Source organism: Rhopalosiphum padi, chromosome 2 (assembly GCF_020882245.1).
Source record: "Rhopalosiphum padi isolate XX-2018 chromosome 2, ASM2088224v1, whole genome shotgun sequence".
In the NCBI taxonomy this organism is placed as follows: Eukaryota; Metazoa; Arthropoda; class Insecta; order Hemiptera; family Aphididae; genus Rhopalosiphum; species Rhopalosiphum padi.
Genome location: NC_083598.1, coordinates 8,263,260 through 8,282,484, shown reverse-complemented (window position 1 = coordinate 8,282,484; position 19,225 = coordinate 8,263,260). Strand labels below are relative to the sequence as shown.

The window sequence follows — 19,225 nt, the reverse complement described above, 5'->3', positions numbered from 1 at the left end:
GTCATTTCTTTACATGAATATTTTTAATTATAATAAGAACTATTCTTTGTCAATAGTATTTAATAATTTTATTGTGGAATAGTTTAAATGAAAATAGTAATTTTAATTGATTTGTTTTAAACACATTTTCTTATTGTACTTGTAGATTCCATGCTGATTGTAAATAGCATTAAAGTAATAAAAAAAGCATTAGAAAGAATTTGTTTCATAAAAAAAAAAAACAAGATAAATACTCATAAAATGATATATATTAATATATTAAATTACATACATGTTTTTATACAATAAATAAGTCTTAAGATATCACAGATTTAAATTGGCACACTAATTAGAAATACATTAATAATAATAATAATAATAGGAGCGGCAGATAATATATTTAATCCGTGGAAAACTGGAAATGTTCCAAAAATTAGAAATTTAAGCTAATACTAAAAAATTTCATCACATTATAAGCTTTAAAGTAATCAGTAAAAAAAATATATATAAAATATTATACATTAAACTATAAATTTAATAGAAAACAATTTAAAACCATTTAAACAGATCCAATAATTAAAACATATATGTTAGTAAAACAGGTAAACATTAAATGTTTGTTATTGATAAAAACATGTAAATATTTCTATTAGTAAATTACTAAAAATGATCATACACAATTTTATAATAATAATAATAATATATGATGACTGGCGGATAAATAATATAAAATTGTTTAATTTTAAAATATAAATAATAATATTTGATAATATATTATTCTAAGACATCATGATTTTCTGTTAATAGTGGAATAAGATCAGCCCCAAGCAATTCTTGAATTTCTTCCATGGTCTTCCCTTTGGTTTCAGGTACAATAAACACCACAAAGAATGTTCCCAATACACTGAATAATGTGAATAGCCAAAATGTGTTGTATAAATAAATAGCAGAGACTAATAATGTGAAAAATTTGGTAACCAAGAAAACAAAAAGCCAGTTTGACATGCAAACTATTGAGCTGGCAATACCTATAAAAAAAACATGATCAAGTAGAATTATTAATTAATAAATAATGCAAGGTTTTTGTAGAGTATTTTTTCTTCAAAACAAAAATGATATATTCTTTAATATTATGGTCTATTTAGATTTTAGATTTATAAAAACTTAATTTCTTATAAATATTTGTACAGTTAATTTTTATAAATTATAATATAGGTAATAAATTATATTTATTAAAATTAACTACAAATATTTATAAGAAATTAAGTTTTTATAAATCTAAAATCTAAATAGACCATAATATTAAAGAATATAATCAGTTAGTTCACGTTCACAGTTAGTGTATGCTACTGAATAATACTATGTCTTATATTGTCATAAAATCAATATTATATCATTAGATTTTAATCATTACCTTTAATTTGAGCTGGGAATATTTCACCCATTAACATCCACGGGATAGGACCAAAACCAATAGAAAATAATATTATGAATATACATAATGATATCAATGGAATAAATCCAATAGAAGAAACATTGTAATGGGATTCCTTTCCATAAAAAAATACACCAATAAGGAATGTACTAATTCCCATTGCAACAACAGAATACAACAGCAGAATTTTTCGTCCCAATTTATCAACAACAAGTGTTGATACATATGTAGACAAAACAGCCATGATACCAATAATAATTGTGGAGGTGTTTGATGAAATTGTACTCCCAGTTGCCTACAATAAATGGTATAGAATTATTATGAATAATTCAATTTAATGAATTTATAAATAAAATTACATTGAAGATAGTAGTGGCATAGAAAATAACAGCGTTACATCCACAAAACTGTTGAAAAACCATAACTCCAAGACCTAAGAACAATCCTCGTTTGGCTGGTGTAGTTTGGAATGCTTCCATGATTGGAACTCTTTCTCTTTCAGTCTAAAAATAAATTTACTGTTTACTTAATTCATAACTAAATAACTATTAAAATGTGTGATTTTATATATGTGTTTTGTACTTTAGCTAATGCACTCTGCATGGTATTTAATTCTTGATCTACACAATCAACAGGCTTACGGAAAAATTTCAATGATATTCGAGCTTTTTCAACATCTCCTTTCATAAGATAGAAAATTGGACTTTCTGGTATTAAAAACATTAAACATAAATAAATTACTGGAATGATTGCACAAGCAATAGATAGACCAAATACATCGAGCTGAAAAAAAAAAGTAACATTTAAATTAAAAATAAAACAAAACAATTATATAGACTTACATAGGATCCCATAACATATGCGAACAAGATTCCTGCATTAACTTGCAATTGAAAATAAGTACCTAAAGTACCACGGATTTCCTTTTCAGCTATTTCTGAAGTGTACAGAGGTATAATAACAGAGTATGAACCATTAGAAAATCCGGTTAAAAATCTTCCGACACAAATCCATACCACCTTAGAGAATATTATCAACATCAAAAGTTTTCATTAAAATTGGTTTAAAAACAAATTAATACTTACAGATTTAGCCCATATTATCATTGCCCAACCAGCAAGTGTAGGTATGGTTAACATTATCATAAGATGTTTACGTCCTAATTTGTTGACCAGACCAGCCATAACTGGACATCCAAGCATGGCACCAAGTGGCATGACTGACGCTATCCATGAAACATTTTCCACAGTAATTTGGAATCCATATTGGCCGTTTTCCATCATTGGACCTGCAGGAGCTGTCCATCCAAGTGTCGTACCCATGATGAACCCTCCAATAGTAACTACAATCATATTACAAATAATTTATTTTTTGATGAAGACTATTATAATTTTCAACCTACCAATTAATGCAGCCAAATACTGATTTCCTTTTTGAGTTTGTATTTGAGACTCCATGCTCTCAGCAGCAATTTGTTGAGCTGTTGTTATAGTTTTAGAAACAGTCTTGTTAATAAGTGGACTTTTTTCACTATAAACTTTCTGTAATTATTGAATGCCTAATACATTTAGTATACAACTTTTTTATGTACAAAACACAAGTGGCAAAAAAAATGTATTTTATTTATACAGTGGATTACGTTTAATGTGGGCACGTTGAGACCAGCCCTGTTTGCCCACATTAAGCAGTTGTCAATAAAAACCAAAATCAATTGCATTAATTATTTGTATTGGGACCAGAACATTTTGCCCATATTAAGCGGATGCCCATATTAACCGGTGCCCACATTAGGAGGAATCCACTGTACATAAATAATTTATTATAATTAAAAAAGAAATTATTCTTTAATGTGAACTGCCTATTATTACCTACAATATAAAACACATGTTAGCTAACAATAGTAGAATCTAAGTGCAATGGCCAAGAAGTGAAACAGTTCTTTAAAAATAACAAAAATAACGATAATAATATGTATAATACTTTTGGTTTTTCAACTTCATCTTCATCATCGGGACGTCTGAAACTAGAAGCAACATGATTGTCATCATAGTCACATACTCTACTTCTTTCCTCAAATATATTATTCATGTTATGATCTATCTATGTACTTCTATAAGGTAAAATGTATTGAAGTTTAGTATCCACGAAGTAATCTATGATGTTATTATAAATATTAAATTTGAAATTGACCTAATAGCGCGGTGTCAATGTCATTGATATAAGTGTTTAAATAATATATTATCATTATGTGTATGTAATAATAATTGATAACAAGAAGGAGAATCGCGGGGAATAATGATAAGCAATTGGTAAATAATTGTTGACTCGACTGTATTACAGTTGCATAGAAGTATAGAACATAATTTTATGAACATATTATATTGCTATAAACATTAGACTTACGGCGCTAGTTGATGGGCATATTTTGTATTTTTTGTGGCTTGTACATTGACTTGGTCGTACAATTTTTAGTCAGCGTTGAGCATAGACTTAATAGTATATGCTTATAATTTGTATGTCTATTTCAGTGAGTAAATAATAGGTACACTCTTTAGAAAACTTGTTTAGCTTAATGTGGTGGAGAGGGAGCCTTACAACCAAATTTTTATATAATAAATTGTAAACTATAAATTGGAAGCGATGACTTTTTTGTCTTGGTCTAACATACGTGGAATGTAGGAATAAATTTAGATATGTTTTCATTACAACCCGCCGATTGATCTAGTGAAGCGATTAGAATTTTAAAAACATAATAAACAGATTTTAATTCGTCGTCAAGTCTACTTGAGATCGACTTTCCACAAATTTTTGGTTTTATCTCATCCGCCTAAATGAGTAGATAATTAAAAAAAAATCAATGTTTCAATTTTTGGAGAAGTATTTTTATTTTTTAAAAGACATTCACAATATGTATATACTAAATAATACAATATAAATTAATAAGTAAATAAGTTAAAAATGTGTACTAGACTTTAAAACGAAGGAAGGGAGTATCTATCAAGCCTGCTTTCAAGGAGAAATTAAAATCAAAAATCTAGATAAAGACAGAAAATCACTATCTACTTCCAATCCCTTTAATACCTACCTACAATGTTGAGCGTACATTTAAACTTACTTTTTTTCAACTTTGTATCATTTATTGAGTATAGCCAATATAGGTTAGATTTTCATTGCATTATAATGTTTTTAAGTTTTTTAACTGAACAATTAACTTGAAAATTATCATTAGAAAATGTAATATAAATCGATAGCTATTATGAAAAATTCAATAATGTAGTTACTTCCAACCAGAAATTAACATGAAAACTAATATATGAAGGTACCAGTGCTAAATGGCCTAAATGTAAATCAAAAGATTAAACAATCGCACTAAAATATAACGAAATTGAAATAAATGCCAAAACAGATCTAATTAAAGCATTCAATATGTTTAATATTTTATTTTAGATTCTGAACAGAAAGATGAATGTATGGATTTTACAATGATGTGTGTTTTTTTTTAATTTATTTTTTATTTTTGTGCGTCATCACGTTTTGGAGTACCTAGTAATAGTGCTTTGATTTTTGACTTCAGCCCTTTTTTGAAAAGGAAAATGGATCTAGGAAATTGAATCTAGTTGGTACTTTGGGGGGTCAAAAGTAAAAAATTTTCAGTAATTTTCAAAAGCATCAGGAAAAACCCTGAAAAAGTAACGGAAAAACGGAATTTTTTACGCATAAACATTTTTTGACAAAATCGATTTTTTGATTTTGCTGTAACTCAAAAACGAATCATTATAATACATACTTGAAATTTTCACCAAATGTTTATATTAGCGTAATCTATTTAAGATAAAATTTTCAAAATATTTAGAATTTTTTTAAACTACATATTTATAAGCCATTGAAATTTTTGATTTTTCTAAATTTTTTTTCTTGAAATGCCGATAAAAAAAAATTTGGTTTTCCAAAAAAATCTTTAAAATTTAATACAAGGTTTATTATAAATTGTTCTTGTTGTAGTAAAAAAACAATAAAAAATCGTTAGTCACAATTTTTGTTTATAAGCATTAAAAGTTCATATGTTTATAAAATATGTCTAAATCGCGAAAATTTGAAAGGAATTTTGAAGTTTAAAATCTATACAATTTTTGTTATTTATATCTAAGGTTAAAAAACTCAATACAAGGTTCTCCATAACTTTTTCTTCAAATAACAGTAAAAAAAAATTTATGAGCGTATAAAATTTATTTTTTTACTAAATCGAATAAAATAACACATCGAATACAATTTAAATATAGGGAATAATATAATATATCCTACTAATTGTCCTAGACTTACAAATCATCTCCGTTCAGAATCGTTTTTCGTATACAATGATACCTGTCAATGACACTTGTCATTACATTCAAATTTAATACATCCATTATATTGACCTACTCATCTCCATGTCTACTGTACAGCAGAGCGATATCTACCTGCCCACCTTTTTTATAAATATTACTAATAGTTTATCTAAAAAAAAAAACAATCAATTTAAAACCGAGACGTGAAAATAATAATACTTAATTTGATGATTTTTTTTTTTTGAAAAAATTTAGCCGTCAACTATACTAGAGATTATTGATAACTTCAAGAAAGATACTGCAGCGGATTTGTATAGAGTATCAATAATCAGTCAAGATTTATAAAGTATATGTAAATATAGGTATAGTGGATCCTTTGGTTTACATATACAATTTAAGTATTGAGTAAAGCATTTTCCCCGATATCCTAAAATTGACTGTGGTTAAACCTTTGTTTAAAAGTGGGGATAAAATAATTATAGGAAATAATTCATGCTAATTAATTTTTCAAAAATATTTGAAAAAAATATTAAAACTAGACTGATTGATTTTTTAGAAAAAAATAGTTTGTTGTCAAAAAACCAATACGGTTTTAGACCGAGTTTAAGCACAGATAATGCATTGATAGTCTGTATTAAGTCTCTCAATTTCTGTGTAGTAATTTAGATAATAATAATACAACGTTGGAAATATTTTTAGGCTTATCCAAAGCCTTCGACCCATTTAACCATGATATTCTATTAAACATTTTGCCTAGCTTTGGAATAAATAGTTCAAGCTCAAACTGGTTTAAAAGTTACTTTTATAACAGGAAACAAATACTGAAAATAAATTAAGCAAATGTTGACACGTGTATAATTAAATACGGTGCATATCACAGGGTAGTGTATTAATGTTCTAGGACCAATTATTTTTATTATATATATAATTGAAATTCGTGATGTTAATATTGATGGATAAGTCACGCGTAGCATACTGATACTTGTTTGCTTTTTCTCATAAATCTTGGGATGGCGTGTATGAAAAAACCTAGAGAAGTTTTAGTCAGGTAATTAATAATTTAAATTATAGAAATCTAGTATTAAATGTGGAAAAAACTGTATTTATGCTGTTTTCAATTAACAAATATTATGTTGATAATTATAATACTATTTCAATTTATGGCTGTGTCATTAACAAAATTTATAACTCACAAAACCGTAAAATTATTAAGAAAGTGGAAAGAATTTTATACATAGGTGTATAATAGTAATACCAAATTAAAAATATTATTTTAAGGGGGATAAGCATTAATATACTATATTATAAATAAATAGTCTATATGAATTACCTATAACTTTCAATTATTTATAATTTCAAATCATACACAATTGTATTGTTTATCTAACACACATTTTTTTTTTTTTTTATTAAAAAGGCATTCAACCAAATTGTATTATTAATTATTTATAAAAAAAAAGTCTAAAAACATAACAAAATTGTATAACTTGTATTATTTTCTCTTTTAAATAATATTAATATTATCGCTTTTTAAATAAATGATTTGCTGCACGTTTTGAGTTTTATATTACAAATTAAAGACTTCTATAGCCTACGGAAATTTTACGTATTTAGATTTAGTCCCATTTCACATGTACTCGTCCCATACTTACGCGTAGTCTCATAATAGTTATAGATTTTAAATTCATGTTTTTTTTTCGAAGTAAAAGATGTGTTGCATAATATAATGCGAATGTCGTATGTGTATTGTATTTCCTATTTATAATTATAATCCGAAGTGGTCAGAGGGTTGTGACTGTTGTGAGTATAGCCATAAAGGTTGGCGACGAATTCATAACATTTAAATAATAGAAATCATGTATATTCAATAAAGATTTTATTTCTTTATTGGTAGGTACAACATGTACAACATAGTACAATCATATAATAAATTAAAAACTTAAAAAACAATTAAATAAGTAGGTACTTATTAACTAACATTGCATTGGACTCTTATTCGTTTGGTTACACACATTTAGCATAATACAAAATAGCTAGTTATTCCAAAGTATCACAGATTCAAATCACCAAAACATTGTCAACGTCCAAATTGATAGTTTCAACAGTGGTTATCAAACAATGTTTGTGGTGACTTTACACTTAAAAGAAAACATAAAAAAACATAAATCAAAAATTAATATAATTGATCAGTTTTATGACAATGAAATGATTAAGTATATGTTCATAAATAAAATATATAATGATATGATGATATAAAAATTGATAAATACATAACTGTCAATATAAATAATTTTTTAGTTAATAATGTTTCTCATTGTCTAAATGTAAAAGTATACATCACGATCACAGCCATAAGTCATATTATGCTGTAAGAAAGAGATAATGTTTACAAGTCTGCCTTCCTGCAACTATATTTGATAATGATTTCACTAATGATTATTCAATAAATAATTGTCTATAAAAAGATAGCACCTTTTAACAGATGCAATTATCAATTCGTTTGTATAAATTAATGATTAATATTATTGATTCAATAACACAATCATGTTAATACTATTCCGGAAGGTAGAGATGGAACGGTTTTCTAATCCTTTAGTAAGGTCTAATTTAGTATTTTCCTTTGGTGTCGATGGAAGCATTGGCATGTGTTGGTGGTGTGAGATCATTGCCCGCGCCGAGTATTTCTTGAATTTCATCCATCGTCTTGCCTTTGGTCTCAGGAACGATGCAAATTACGAAGAAAGTACCCACCACGGAGAAAAATGTGAATAACCAGAATGTATTGTATATATGAATGGCAGATACCAACGAAGAAAAGAATTTCGTGACAATGAAAGCGAAAAACCAGTTGGCCATACAGGCGATCGAGCAAGCGGTACCTAAATAATTTAAATCAAAATATAAAGTTAATATGCGTATTGAACATAATTAAAAATAATATTTAATTTACCTTTGATTTGTGCCGGGAAAATTTCACCTATCAACATCCATGGGATTGGACCGAAACCAAGTGAGAACAAGACTATGAACACACACATGGACACAAGTGGAATAAATCCAATTGATGATACGTCATATTCGTTAGCTTTCATGAAGAAGAAGCCACCAATTAACAACGTACAAATTCCCATGACAATAATTGAACCCAAAAGGAGAATTTTTCTTCCTAATCTGTCAACGATCAGTGTAGAAACATAAGTGGCAATTACTGACATAATACCAACGATAATTGTGGACATATTTGGTTCCATTGCGCTTCCAGATTCCTATAAACAAAAGTAATTTAATAAATAACTAAATAATTCAATATTAAAATAAGTATTATGTATTTTACTTTGAAGATATACGTAGCGTAGAATATAACAGCATTGCACCCAGAAAATTGTTGCAAAAGCATAACTCCGAGACCAATAAACAAACCGCGTTTAGCTGGAGTTGTTTGGAATGCTTCCATTAACGGAACTCTTTCTCTTTCAGTCTGCAATTAAATATATTTACGGATTATTTGCTATTTTCTAGAAAAATTCAATTAATATTTATTTATATACCTTCGCTAACGAGTCTTGCATTATAGACAATTCTTGGTCCACAGTGCCATATGGTCCACGGAAATATCTTAAAGATAAACGAGCTTTTTCGACGTTTCCTTTCATGAGATGGAAATTTGGACTTTCTGGAATTAAAACCATCAGAGCCACATATACGATTGGAATAATACCACAAATGAGAGTCAGACCAAATATATTGAACTGTAAATAAATAATATAAATATTATTAATCGTTACATATTAAATATTCCAAAGAATGTATATTTTAATTTTATAATATAAACTTACATAAGATCCAACGATATAGGTGAATAAAATTCCTCCAGTGACTTGTAACTGAAAATATGTTCCCAAAGTACCACGAATTTCCTTTTCAGCTATTTCAGAAGTGTACAAGGGTACAATTACAGACAACGAACCACTGGAAAATCCGGTCAAAAGTCTGCCAGCACAGATCCATGCCACCTTGAAGAATCATATTTTGTTAAAATGTGTTCGTGCTAAAAAATTTTCCTTATACTTGTTTGTACTTACAGATTCTGCCCATATTATCATTGCCCAGCCGACGAGTGCTGGGACAGACAACATTAGCATCATGTTTTTACGTCCCAATTTATCGACTAGGCCAGCGGTAACCGGACATCCAAGCATGGCACCAAGTGGCATACACGCTCCAATCCACGCGAGACTTTCATTTGAAATAACGAATGAATACTGATTGTTTTCCATCATTGGACCGGCTGGAGCTGTCCATCCTAGGGCTGTACCCGCGATGAACCCACCAATCGTTGCTATATATCAAATGGGTACATTAAACAACGCATTCAATTGATTGGTAAATATTTTTTTTTTTAGAAATTACCAATAAAGGCAGCTAAGTATTGAGTCCATTTTTGATTTCCAATTCGTGCTTGTTGTTCTTCAACCATCGCACGCTGGGTCATGGCGATTTTTTCTAAAGCCATTTTTTAACTTTATTGATACTTTTAAAATAATATTCCTGTAACAATAAAAATTAACAATATTATGTAGTTGAGTAATTGAAACTATATAAATTATAAAAATATGATTTGTTTTTTTTTATCAGTCAGTATTTTAAAATTCGACTATCGTTATGAACTAAATATGTTGCTCGTCGTGTGTGATCAATAGACAATAACCATACTGCATACTACAAAATAAGTTTATATACAAAAAAAAAATGTTTTTGATATTAAGTAAAGTATAAATTTATATTACTTTCATTCAAACATTAACATATCAAGTTGCCAAGTACCAATCATACATGTACATATATAATATAATATAGCTAGATATATAAATTTATCTACAAGACAGATTTTATAAATGAGATAATAAGACTTTTTGCTTATATATATTGTAATATTGTATAATATAATCATAAAATATTTTTGTTTTCATAACAAATTATAATAGTTTATTTTAAAAATGTTGTATAGAACAATTTAATTTGATATTTTTTGTAAATTAGACGTCAATCACATAATAACTTATACTCACATATTTATTAGTATTTTATAAAATGTTCGATATATCCAATAAATGTGAATTTACACCCATCAGGATTTTCAAGCAAAAAATATTTAAATTAATATGTCTTGTCTGCTTCAATTAATTGTATGTAATAAAATATTTTATCAACAACTGTATACAGTGTACTATACACTATACATATAAGAAAGCTAAAAGACATGAATACATTAATAAAAGTGTTTTGTAAAATATAATGCGTGTAAATTATTTTAATCGAATATTATTTTTAATATACGGACAATAGACAGTTAAAACTTTCTATTTTAGATATATCTAAGATTTAAGCTTATTTAACATCTGTTTAATTAGATCACGCATTTCGTATTAATATGCCAACGTGAAAATTTGCAAGGAAATTACCGATATATCAACGGTGCGTGGAAATATTTTAATAATGTTATGTGTATTATGTGTTAGCTCAACAGTATCTTAGCATAAAACATAAAAACACTGATGGAATTATTTTGAAGGTCAGTTAAAACGTCGTAATTCAATAAGATTGTTGTAATGCCAAAATAAAAAATAAAGAATAGACAATTTTTTTTTATTATTATTTTAAAATGTATTTTGCTGTGTTTAGTCCTCGTTCTATATATTATTATTTTCGATTGAAAATAAATTTATTACTTTATAGTTTATGATATAGTTCACACAGTATATTATGTTGTTCTATTTAAGTAAGTTTTGAATTATTCAAAAGGATTATTTATTATACTCATAATATAGATAAAAGTATATAACGAGGTGGATTTCATAATTTTTGTTTTATTATTATATGAACATAATACAATAATATTATATGATACGAAAGGAATATTGACTTCTTAGGTCAAAGTTTAAGTACAGTGTTTACATTTTCATAAGATTTATTTATAAATTTAATTTTCAAACAAGTTTTTGAATAAGTACCTATTTAATTTTATCGATGTTTTTTTTAAAATATATAAATAAATAACACATTTAGTTACGAGGAAAAAATGTATGTTTACGAGACTCAATGCCATCATAAAAGGGTGTACCTACCTACCAGATATGAAATATGTATAACTAAAAATTTTCAAATGTTAAAATAAAAATATTAGAAAAACATAATCATCAGGAAATAGTTCTTTATTATGTTAGTTCAAGTATTATTTTTGACAAATTTAACGAACCGCATAGCCGATAGTAATTATTGTGTTTATGAATGTGGAAACTTATTATTTATGACAACACTGGATGATTGTAAAAAAAAATATATAATAATAACGAAAATTAGAATTGCGGTTATTAAATAAATACGGCGTAGGTTCACCAACAGGTAGGTAATATTATTTATTCTGACAGAAGTACCGACACAATCTTATACATCAAGTACTTGCACGATTAATAATCATGGTCCTTTAAGTGTTAATTTAACACATAAAAAATTGTAACATACCATTAAAACATAATTTTACTATTTACATTTAATATTACTCAAAATTGTAAGACTTTAAAAATACAACAGGTACTTGATTACTTAAAATAACTATTTTGCTAATAAATAAATTGGTTGTAATAAGTTAGCATAATTAAATTTGTTTAAAATACACAATAATAAAAATGTTTCCTTGAAAAAGTAGGTACCTTTATATTTCAATTTAATTTTAGTATTAAAAATGAATAAAGTATTCCTGTTTTATAAAATTGTAAAATATATTAATAAATAATTATTGGCAATCTTGACACAGTTGGGTGTCTCTACAGTCTTCAATTATTACGAAATATTATAAATTCAATTTACTTCAATTAATATATAGTGTATTAGCGTGTGATAATCATACTCCTACTTGAATTAAAAAAATTGCTTGAATCTAATTCTTAACTAATAAACTTTTCATATAATCGCATATATTATACAAATATATAATGAATAACCATATACTTATCTTAGAATATTAACTAAAATAAAAAATGATTCAATTTGAATACTATTCTGCTTAATTCAATACAGATGTAATAAAAAAAAAGTAATATGATTTAGATTTAAAATGTAAAGTACATTACTTACTGCTGATATTTACAGTATTAACATTCGTGAGGTAGTTCAGTGATCGAATGAATGTAGTTAGTGTTCGTTGTCATTATAAATTAATAATTTATAAATCAACTATTTAAAATCATAAAAAATAAAAAACGTCGTATGCTATATGGCTTAAGACGCTAATTTAGATTAAAAACTGTAATTCTTTCTAATACTCTTTTTGCACAGTAATTTTGCATATTATCTGAAATTAATCCCAATTTTAATGACTTATATTTTAAATATTATCTTTAATTAATGCAATTAATGTAAATTTCAAGTGTAGTTTTTATTACACTAAATCGATTAATAAATTATAAACGAAAACTTATCTATCTTATACAATTGTCAAAACACTTCAAAAATTAGATTGTTTTTTCATTTATGCACAAACAGGGATCAATCAATTTAATCTTAGCGTTTTTAACGCGTGCTAAATGTGTTAGGATAACACGCGATTATATGGTTGGTAATAGGTTAGTGTCTATACAATGTACATAGTTATCGTACATCATATTATATTATGATGATTACCTACCTAATATATTATATACATGAATTTAAAATAATTCTGAAAAAAATGGTAATTATATTACCCATTACCCATCTATTTAACAATTTGGAATTTAAAATACCAGCTTAAATTATTTTTTAATTAATCTTAAGTATAAAAAAACCATCACTGTATAATCGTTTATTTTCAATAATGTCCATGAACTAAGAAAAAATTCAGTTTTAAATATAACTAACACGAATAAAATATAAAAATTAAAAATATGGTTTTATTCTTTTATCAACTTCATTCATTTTTAAAATTATTTTACAATTAATTAATTTTAATTTTATCGTTTAAAAACATTATGTAAAAAAAATTAAATTTTGTCTAACCCCTCTCGTCAAAAAGTAGATATTTATCCCCGTACATGAATTGTATTACTATCATAATCTATAAAAAAATTATATAATTTAAGCTGTATAAATATTAATATATTATATGTAAAATACATACCTAATAATGGATCATTAATTCATAAAGATTAAATTAATTAAATCGTATAGTACATTTTCTCAGTTGTATATTTTATTTGAAACTAATAAGTTCCAATATCATTAAATTCATATGTAAATTAATAAAAAAATAAAACAAATTCAACATCTAATAAACAATGTAATATATGTGATAAATATTTAAATGAGATGACCTCTGAAAGTTAAAATATATAATGATAAAAAATAAATAATCATAATACCTATATGCTTTAAATTATTCACTATAATACTTGGGTAACCGTATATTATTGTGATAATATTTTTACAGTAAGAGTTACAATTTACTAACTGTTCTTGCCTTTATTTCTACAATCGCATTCGTATACGAAGGTAATTTATGTAAAATATTAACAATATTATAGTTACATAATTGTTCATGATTGTCTAAAATGATAAATAATTTTTTTTTTTTTTTATTAAGTTTGTTTTTTATATTAGTTGTATTGATCGAGTTCATGTTTAATCCTCGTTAAAAAATAATTAAGTACACCGACAACAATATAATATACCTCGCGTTTGTGTCGGCATTTATTATAATTTTTGTATCATAATTTATTAATCGAGGAAATCTTAACCCTGAAACGCCCTTGGACGAACAAATGCTCCAAATAATTTAATTATCTCTGACTTTTATGAAATATTGTATCCTAATTAAACATCAAAATAATTATGATTAAAATATATCTACCTATTTTGAGGTTTCGAGCACAATTAACGTTTTTAAATTACTACAAATTAATCGGGCGATTTGGAATAGAACTAAAACAAAATACAAAGCTTTCAGCTTTAATTATTTAAAATATAATTTTAGCAATATTATAAAATAATCTAATACATAATAATAATATGTAATAATTGTGTATGACAAACAAAATATATTTTTGACATTTGTTTGGATTTATACAGTTGAGTAGCAAAAAGTATACCTACCTACCTCCTTGTTATTTAATATTTTGTATACCAATTTCAGTGTCAGTTTGTTATTACTATTATTTTTTTAACAACATTTAGCGTGTTTATTCAATAGACTATTAAAATACTTAGTCAGTAAACACGAAACCACAAACGGAATTCGAATGCGGTAAAACCAAACGGAAATGTTTGTAGATGGCCATCTTCTAGAGAAAAATAGTAATTGCTAATTAGTTATAATATAAGCAACAGACTTACGATATAAATAAATATTAAAATTATTTTTATTTAATATAGCGAAAAATAGGAGATAATAACTATATGTATTTCGGCGTATTGAATCAGTCATCGACCCATTATAGCTATAAGTGCAACGCAGCCAAGGATGTCATCTTTATAATAAGCAATCGACGTTGAAAAAAAAAACCCAAGATTATATTTTACAGGCGTATTGTGTGCAAATGGCGTCGATTGTTTATTGAAAGAGAAAGATTTTAACGACAGGTGCAGTACAAGTACACAATATTTTGAAATTGTATTAACAATAACATTTTTTTGATAATCCGTAGGGAAAAAAATAACCACCACGCAATAAATAAATAATACGCATATTGTGTACGGTGTATGATACCTATGAAGAAACGGCTAATGTCTAAACAACTTTCCATTGAATAATTGATACAAAATACGCTGCGAGTAATGGAAAATGTGCAGTATGTGTTCCATATGGATGTCAAACGTATTCCCGGTAAGGCAATAGATGTGCAATTATTCATTTAGCCGAGACTAAAGGATTTCATTTCTGTTTAAGCTTCGCGCAAAACCGTCGTTCAGATAAAATACAATGTTAAACATTATTACCCATATAGATTGTGTAGGTATTATGCGTACAATATAAATAATATAATACCTGTGTAATACCTATATTTTATACGGTCTGCGTTTGAATTATTTGAATTCCCGTGTCAACAGCAATTAGTAACACGATTTTCATGTAAATATCAAACTACTTGTTTTCGCAATGTGCCATACATATTGTACCTAAGTACATGAAAAACCAAGAAATCATCGTTTAGGTATGTCTGCAGAACTCGATATCAATGAACCTGTGGATCGATCACGGTGAATGTTCAACGATTCGACGAGGGTCAAGTTCTATCGCAGGCATTATTATAATATACAGGTATATCTAGCCTATATCGCCGTTAATGATCTAATAGTCTAAATATGGCTGCTTAATAATTGTTCTGCATCGTTTGCTAATAAATTAAAAAGAGTTGAAACCAGTAATCCTTGAAGTACGATAATACTACCGAATTATAATTTTTAAAATACCTACTTCTGAGTACTGCAACGTTATTATGTAGAGTAAATTTTATCAAATTGTATATATATATATATATATATATATATAAGCAGTTGAAATAAAATATCGTTTCATTGCATTATAATCGGGTATATTTTATTTAAAACATAAAATCATCTTATTGTTCAACAGGTGCTTCCTGTACCAAACTTCTTGATGAATATTTAACATTTAATACTCTAATTAAAAAAAAGTTCTATATACATTATTTATTTTGTATTATCATTGATGTTAAAGTGAATATTATATTGTTTTGATTTTAGTAAATCTATAAAAAAAAAAAATCATGAATTTTAAAAATAAAACAACTAAATCATCGAACTAATGTTTCACTTAAGTTGAGAACATTGTTCTGCTAACTTTTACTATAGGGAACAATTTGTACACACACAAAAAATAGTGGTTACTAATAATCATTAATAATTCTAATTATATATAATAATGATCATATATTATATATGATTTGCACCAGAAATACGCCCATATGCTAAGTACAAATAAATTACTCTTTTTCCTGGTATATTACAATTGAATGACTATATAAAAATATTATTAGACTTATAGATATGTTAATATCATGAATATTTTATCTCAATATGATTACCAAAAATAGATAGATTAGAGGTAGATATACGCTTATAATAAAGTATTTTTGATAAATTGTACTATACAAACGTGCAAAAATAAATGTAATATAAATTTAATCATACTTTTTTTTACATCAGCCAGTAGCCAGTTAATTAATTTCGGTTTTTTTATACGTTCTATTAGGTACGTGAAGTTGACAAGATGACTGTATATTGTATAATGTATAATATATATATATATATATAAAGATACCCAACATGAACGAGCAAAATAACACTTTTTGCCTATTCAAAATGTTTGTAAAGGACTTCTAGAACAATTGATTTAAACATGTATTCAATTTAATAGTATAGCACGTACGTGTTGCGTTAATGTATATATATATTATATATATATACCTGCATGTTTTTTTAACAAAAATTTAAAAAAATAAGAACGATTCACCTTTTATTTAAAACATAACATCATCTTAAATATAAGGTGGAATATAATTACATGATAAACTTCCTGATAAATAATAATACTTAACACGGTTATTAAATAATGTATTAGGTATATATTATTTGTATTGTCATTGATGTTAACATGAAAATTGTATTGTTTTGATTACAGTAAATCAAATATAAAAGAATCATTTCTATGCAATGAACTTATATCTACTTCGATACAAAATATTGTATTACTTTTCTCGAAATATTAATTAATAAATATAAATCATAAATTAAAACCTTTAGATTTTAAAGTAATCATGATTTTTATGAGATACTAATTTTAGTATAATAGAATTCAATATATTTTTATTAATTTATAAAATAAACATTTTATTGATTTTAAAATTTTAATGAAGGAGGTACAATCGTTCTAACATTTATCAAACTTTCTGTGGGTGAACTTTGAAACTGAAAAGAAGCAAAATAAAGTTACAATCCAAATCAATCGTTAATAAAAGGATAATATTGGTGTTTTTATTGGCTAAACGTGTTTTAGGTTGTTAATTTGCAGTATGTATAATAATAACGTATTTAAAGAAAACGATTAAATCATGCTTATGTATAGGTAATAATTTACATGATTTTTTTTTTATTTGAACAATACATGCACTTCTGGTATTGATTATAATAATTTAATATCTTATGTATTGAAGCATATACGTGCGTCAAGGCACCAAGTAGTTAATATAACATATAATTTAATGTAAATTTTAATTGTAAACGGACTTCCTTATAATTTATTTATTCAAGAGTCCTCGAAGTGCCCGGTGCTCAAACCGAATAGCGTTATTGATATTAACTCAAAAGTACCGGCATTGCTATAAGATAATCGTCGTTAAACAGAGTACACTATTGTCGCGTTTTTTTATTACCCATAAGTACTTATCGGTCTAGAAATATTGGAATAGTTGGAATAATAGTCTGAGATCATATTTAATTAAATGTACAACTTCATCATTCCTAAATCCACTGAAACCTACAAAATAATTGTTTCACTATACGAACGAATGAAAAGCAACAGGAGTCTTTAAAATATTATATGTAACCACTATTCATACTTAGTTAGGTATTACAGGTATATCTATTATATTATATATATTATGTATACGATTAATTGCACTGTCGAAACAGGTTGAAAACAAATCCAACAGGTAATTTGTTTACACCATCAAACGAATAATAATAAAAACCGTATGATATAATTGATAATATTATGTTTTAATGAATTAAATTCATATTAATCAAATTATAATACCTGATAAATAATGCGCTTGGTACGTTGCGATTCGAAAACGGGTTGCTATATCGTTATATATATATCGTATTTGGTCGGGGAAAAGGGTAGCTTGTTGGTTTAGGCTCAAAATGTTCTCTCGATCGAATCTCGTGCAATCACCTTGATCGGATCGAATAGAAATCAGAAATCCAAAACCGCTTCGTGTGGTAGTCTACCGATTTCGGGCGAGCCAAAATGAAAACTGTCAACCTTCTCGAACCGCAGTCAACACAGAACTAACTGACTACTCTGCCATGTCGCGGCTTAATATATATTGCACGCGCGCGTATATCGGTCGCCGTCGTCACCGTATTTTCTTTCTCGCTTCCCCGTAATCTAGTTATTATTTTATTATTACAGATTCGACGAGATATTCTGTACACGGCGGCCTAACCTTCCTTGCAAAACCACTCGTCCGCCTAAGCTTACCTCCTAGACCTACCTAATAAATCTGGAATCAGGAAGCGCGGAAGTTTCTAGAGTTTTAATATATTTTTATGGTATTTCATTACAAAGAAATATACACTGTATAACTTATATATAAACTAATATTATTATACATTCATACTACGGAATACACATTTATTATAGGTAGTAAACGATGCCCTACCGAGACAAAATGGTATTTTCGATATCTTCGCGGCGCCACTGGTCTGT

General features: G+C 26.6%; 1 protein-coding gene across 1 annotated transcript; it reads right to left on the bottom strand.

Annotated features, from left to right (window-relative positions):
* Positions 1 to 230: 230 nt before the first annotated feature.
* Positions 231 to 18,829, bottom strand: LOC132923030 (uncharacterized). Its single transcript, XM_060986824.1, has 17 exons — positions 18,548 to 18,829; positions 10,150 to 10,287; positions 9,822 to 10,078; positions 9,576 to 9,752; positions 9,288 to 9,488; positions 9,074 to 9,217; positions 8,690 to 9,005; positions 8,350 to 8,618; positions 4,083 to 4,241; positions 3,395 to 3,514; positions 2,817 to 2,955; positions 2,500 to 2,756; positions 2,257 to 2,433; positions 1,997 to 2,197; positions 1,774 to 1,917; positions 1,394 to 1,709; positions 231 to 1,007 (listed from the first exon to the last, which is right to left on the bottom strand). The coding sequence occupies exons 2-17, from the start codon at positions 10,250 to 10,252 to the stop codon at positions 754 to 756; spliced, it is 3,234 nt and encodes a 1,077-aa protein (XP_060842807.1). The 5' UTR covers positions 10,253 to 10,287; positions 18,548 to 18,829; the 3' UTR covers positions 231 to 753.
* Between the last annotated feature and the right edge of the window lie 396 nt (positions 18,830 to 19,225).

What these genes read in the sequence shown, in the direction of transcription:
- LOC132923030 (XM_060986824.1), bottom strand. Translation starts at nt 10,252, where the DNA reads ATGGCTTTAGAAAAAATCGCCATGACCCAGCGTGCGATGGTTGAAGAA. An exon ending in ATGAAGTTGAAAAACCAAAA is followed by an intron (nt 2,956 to 3,394) that starts GTATTATACATA and finishes CAATAATTACAG; the next exon opens with AAAGTTTATAGTGAAAAAAG. An exon ending in ATGCCACTACTATCTTCAAT is followed by an intron (nt 1,710 to 1,773) that starts GTAATTTTATTT and finishes CATTTATTGTAG; the next exon opens with GCAACTGGGAGTACAATTTC.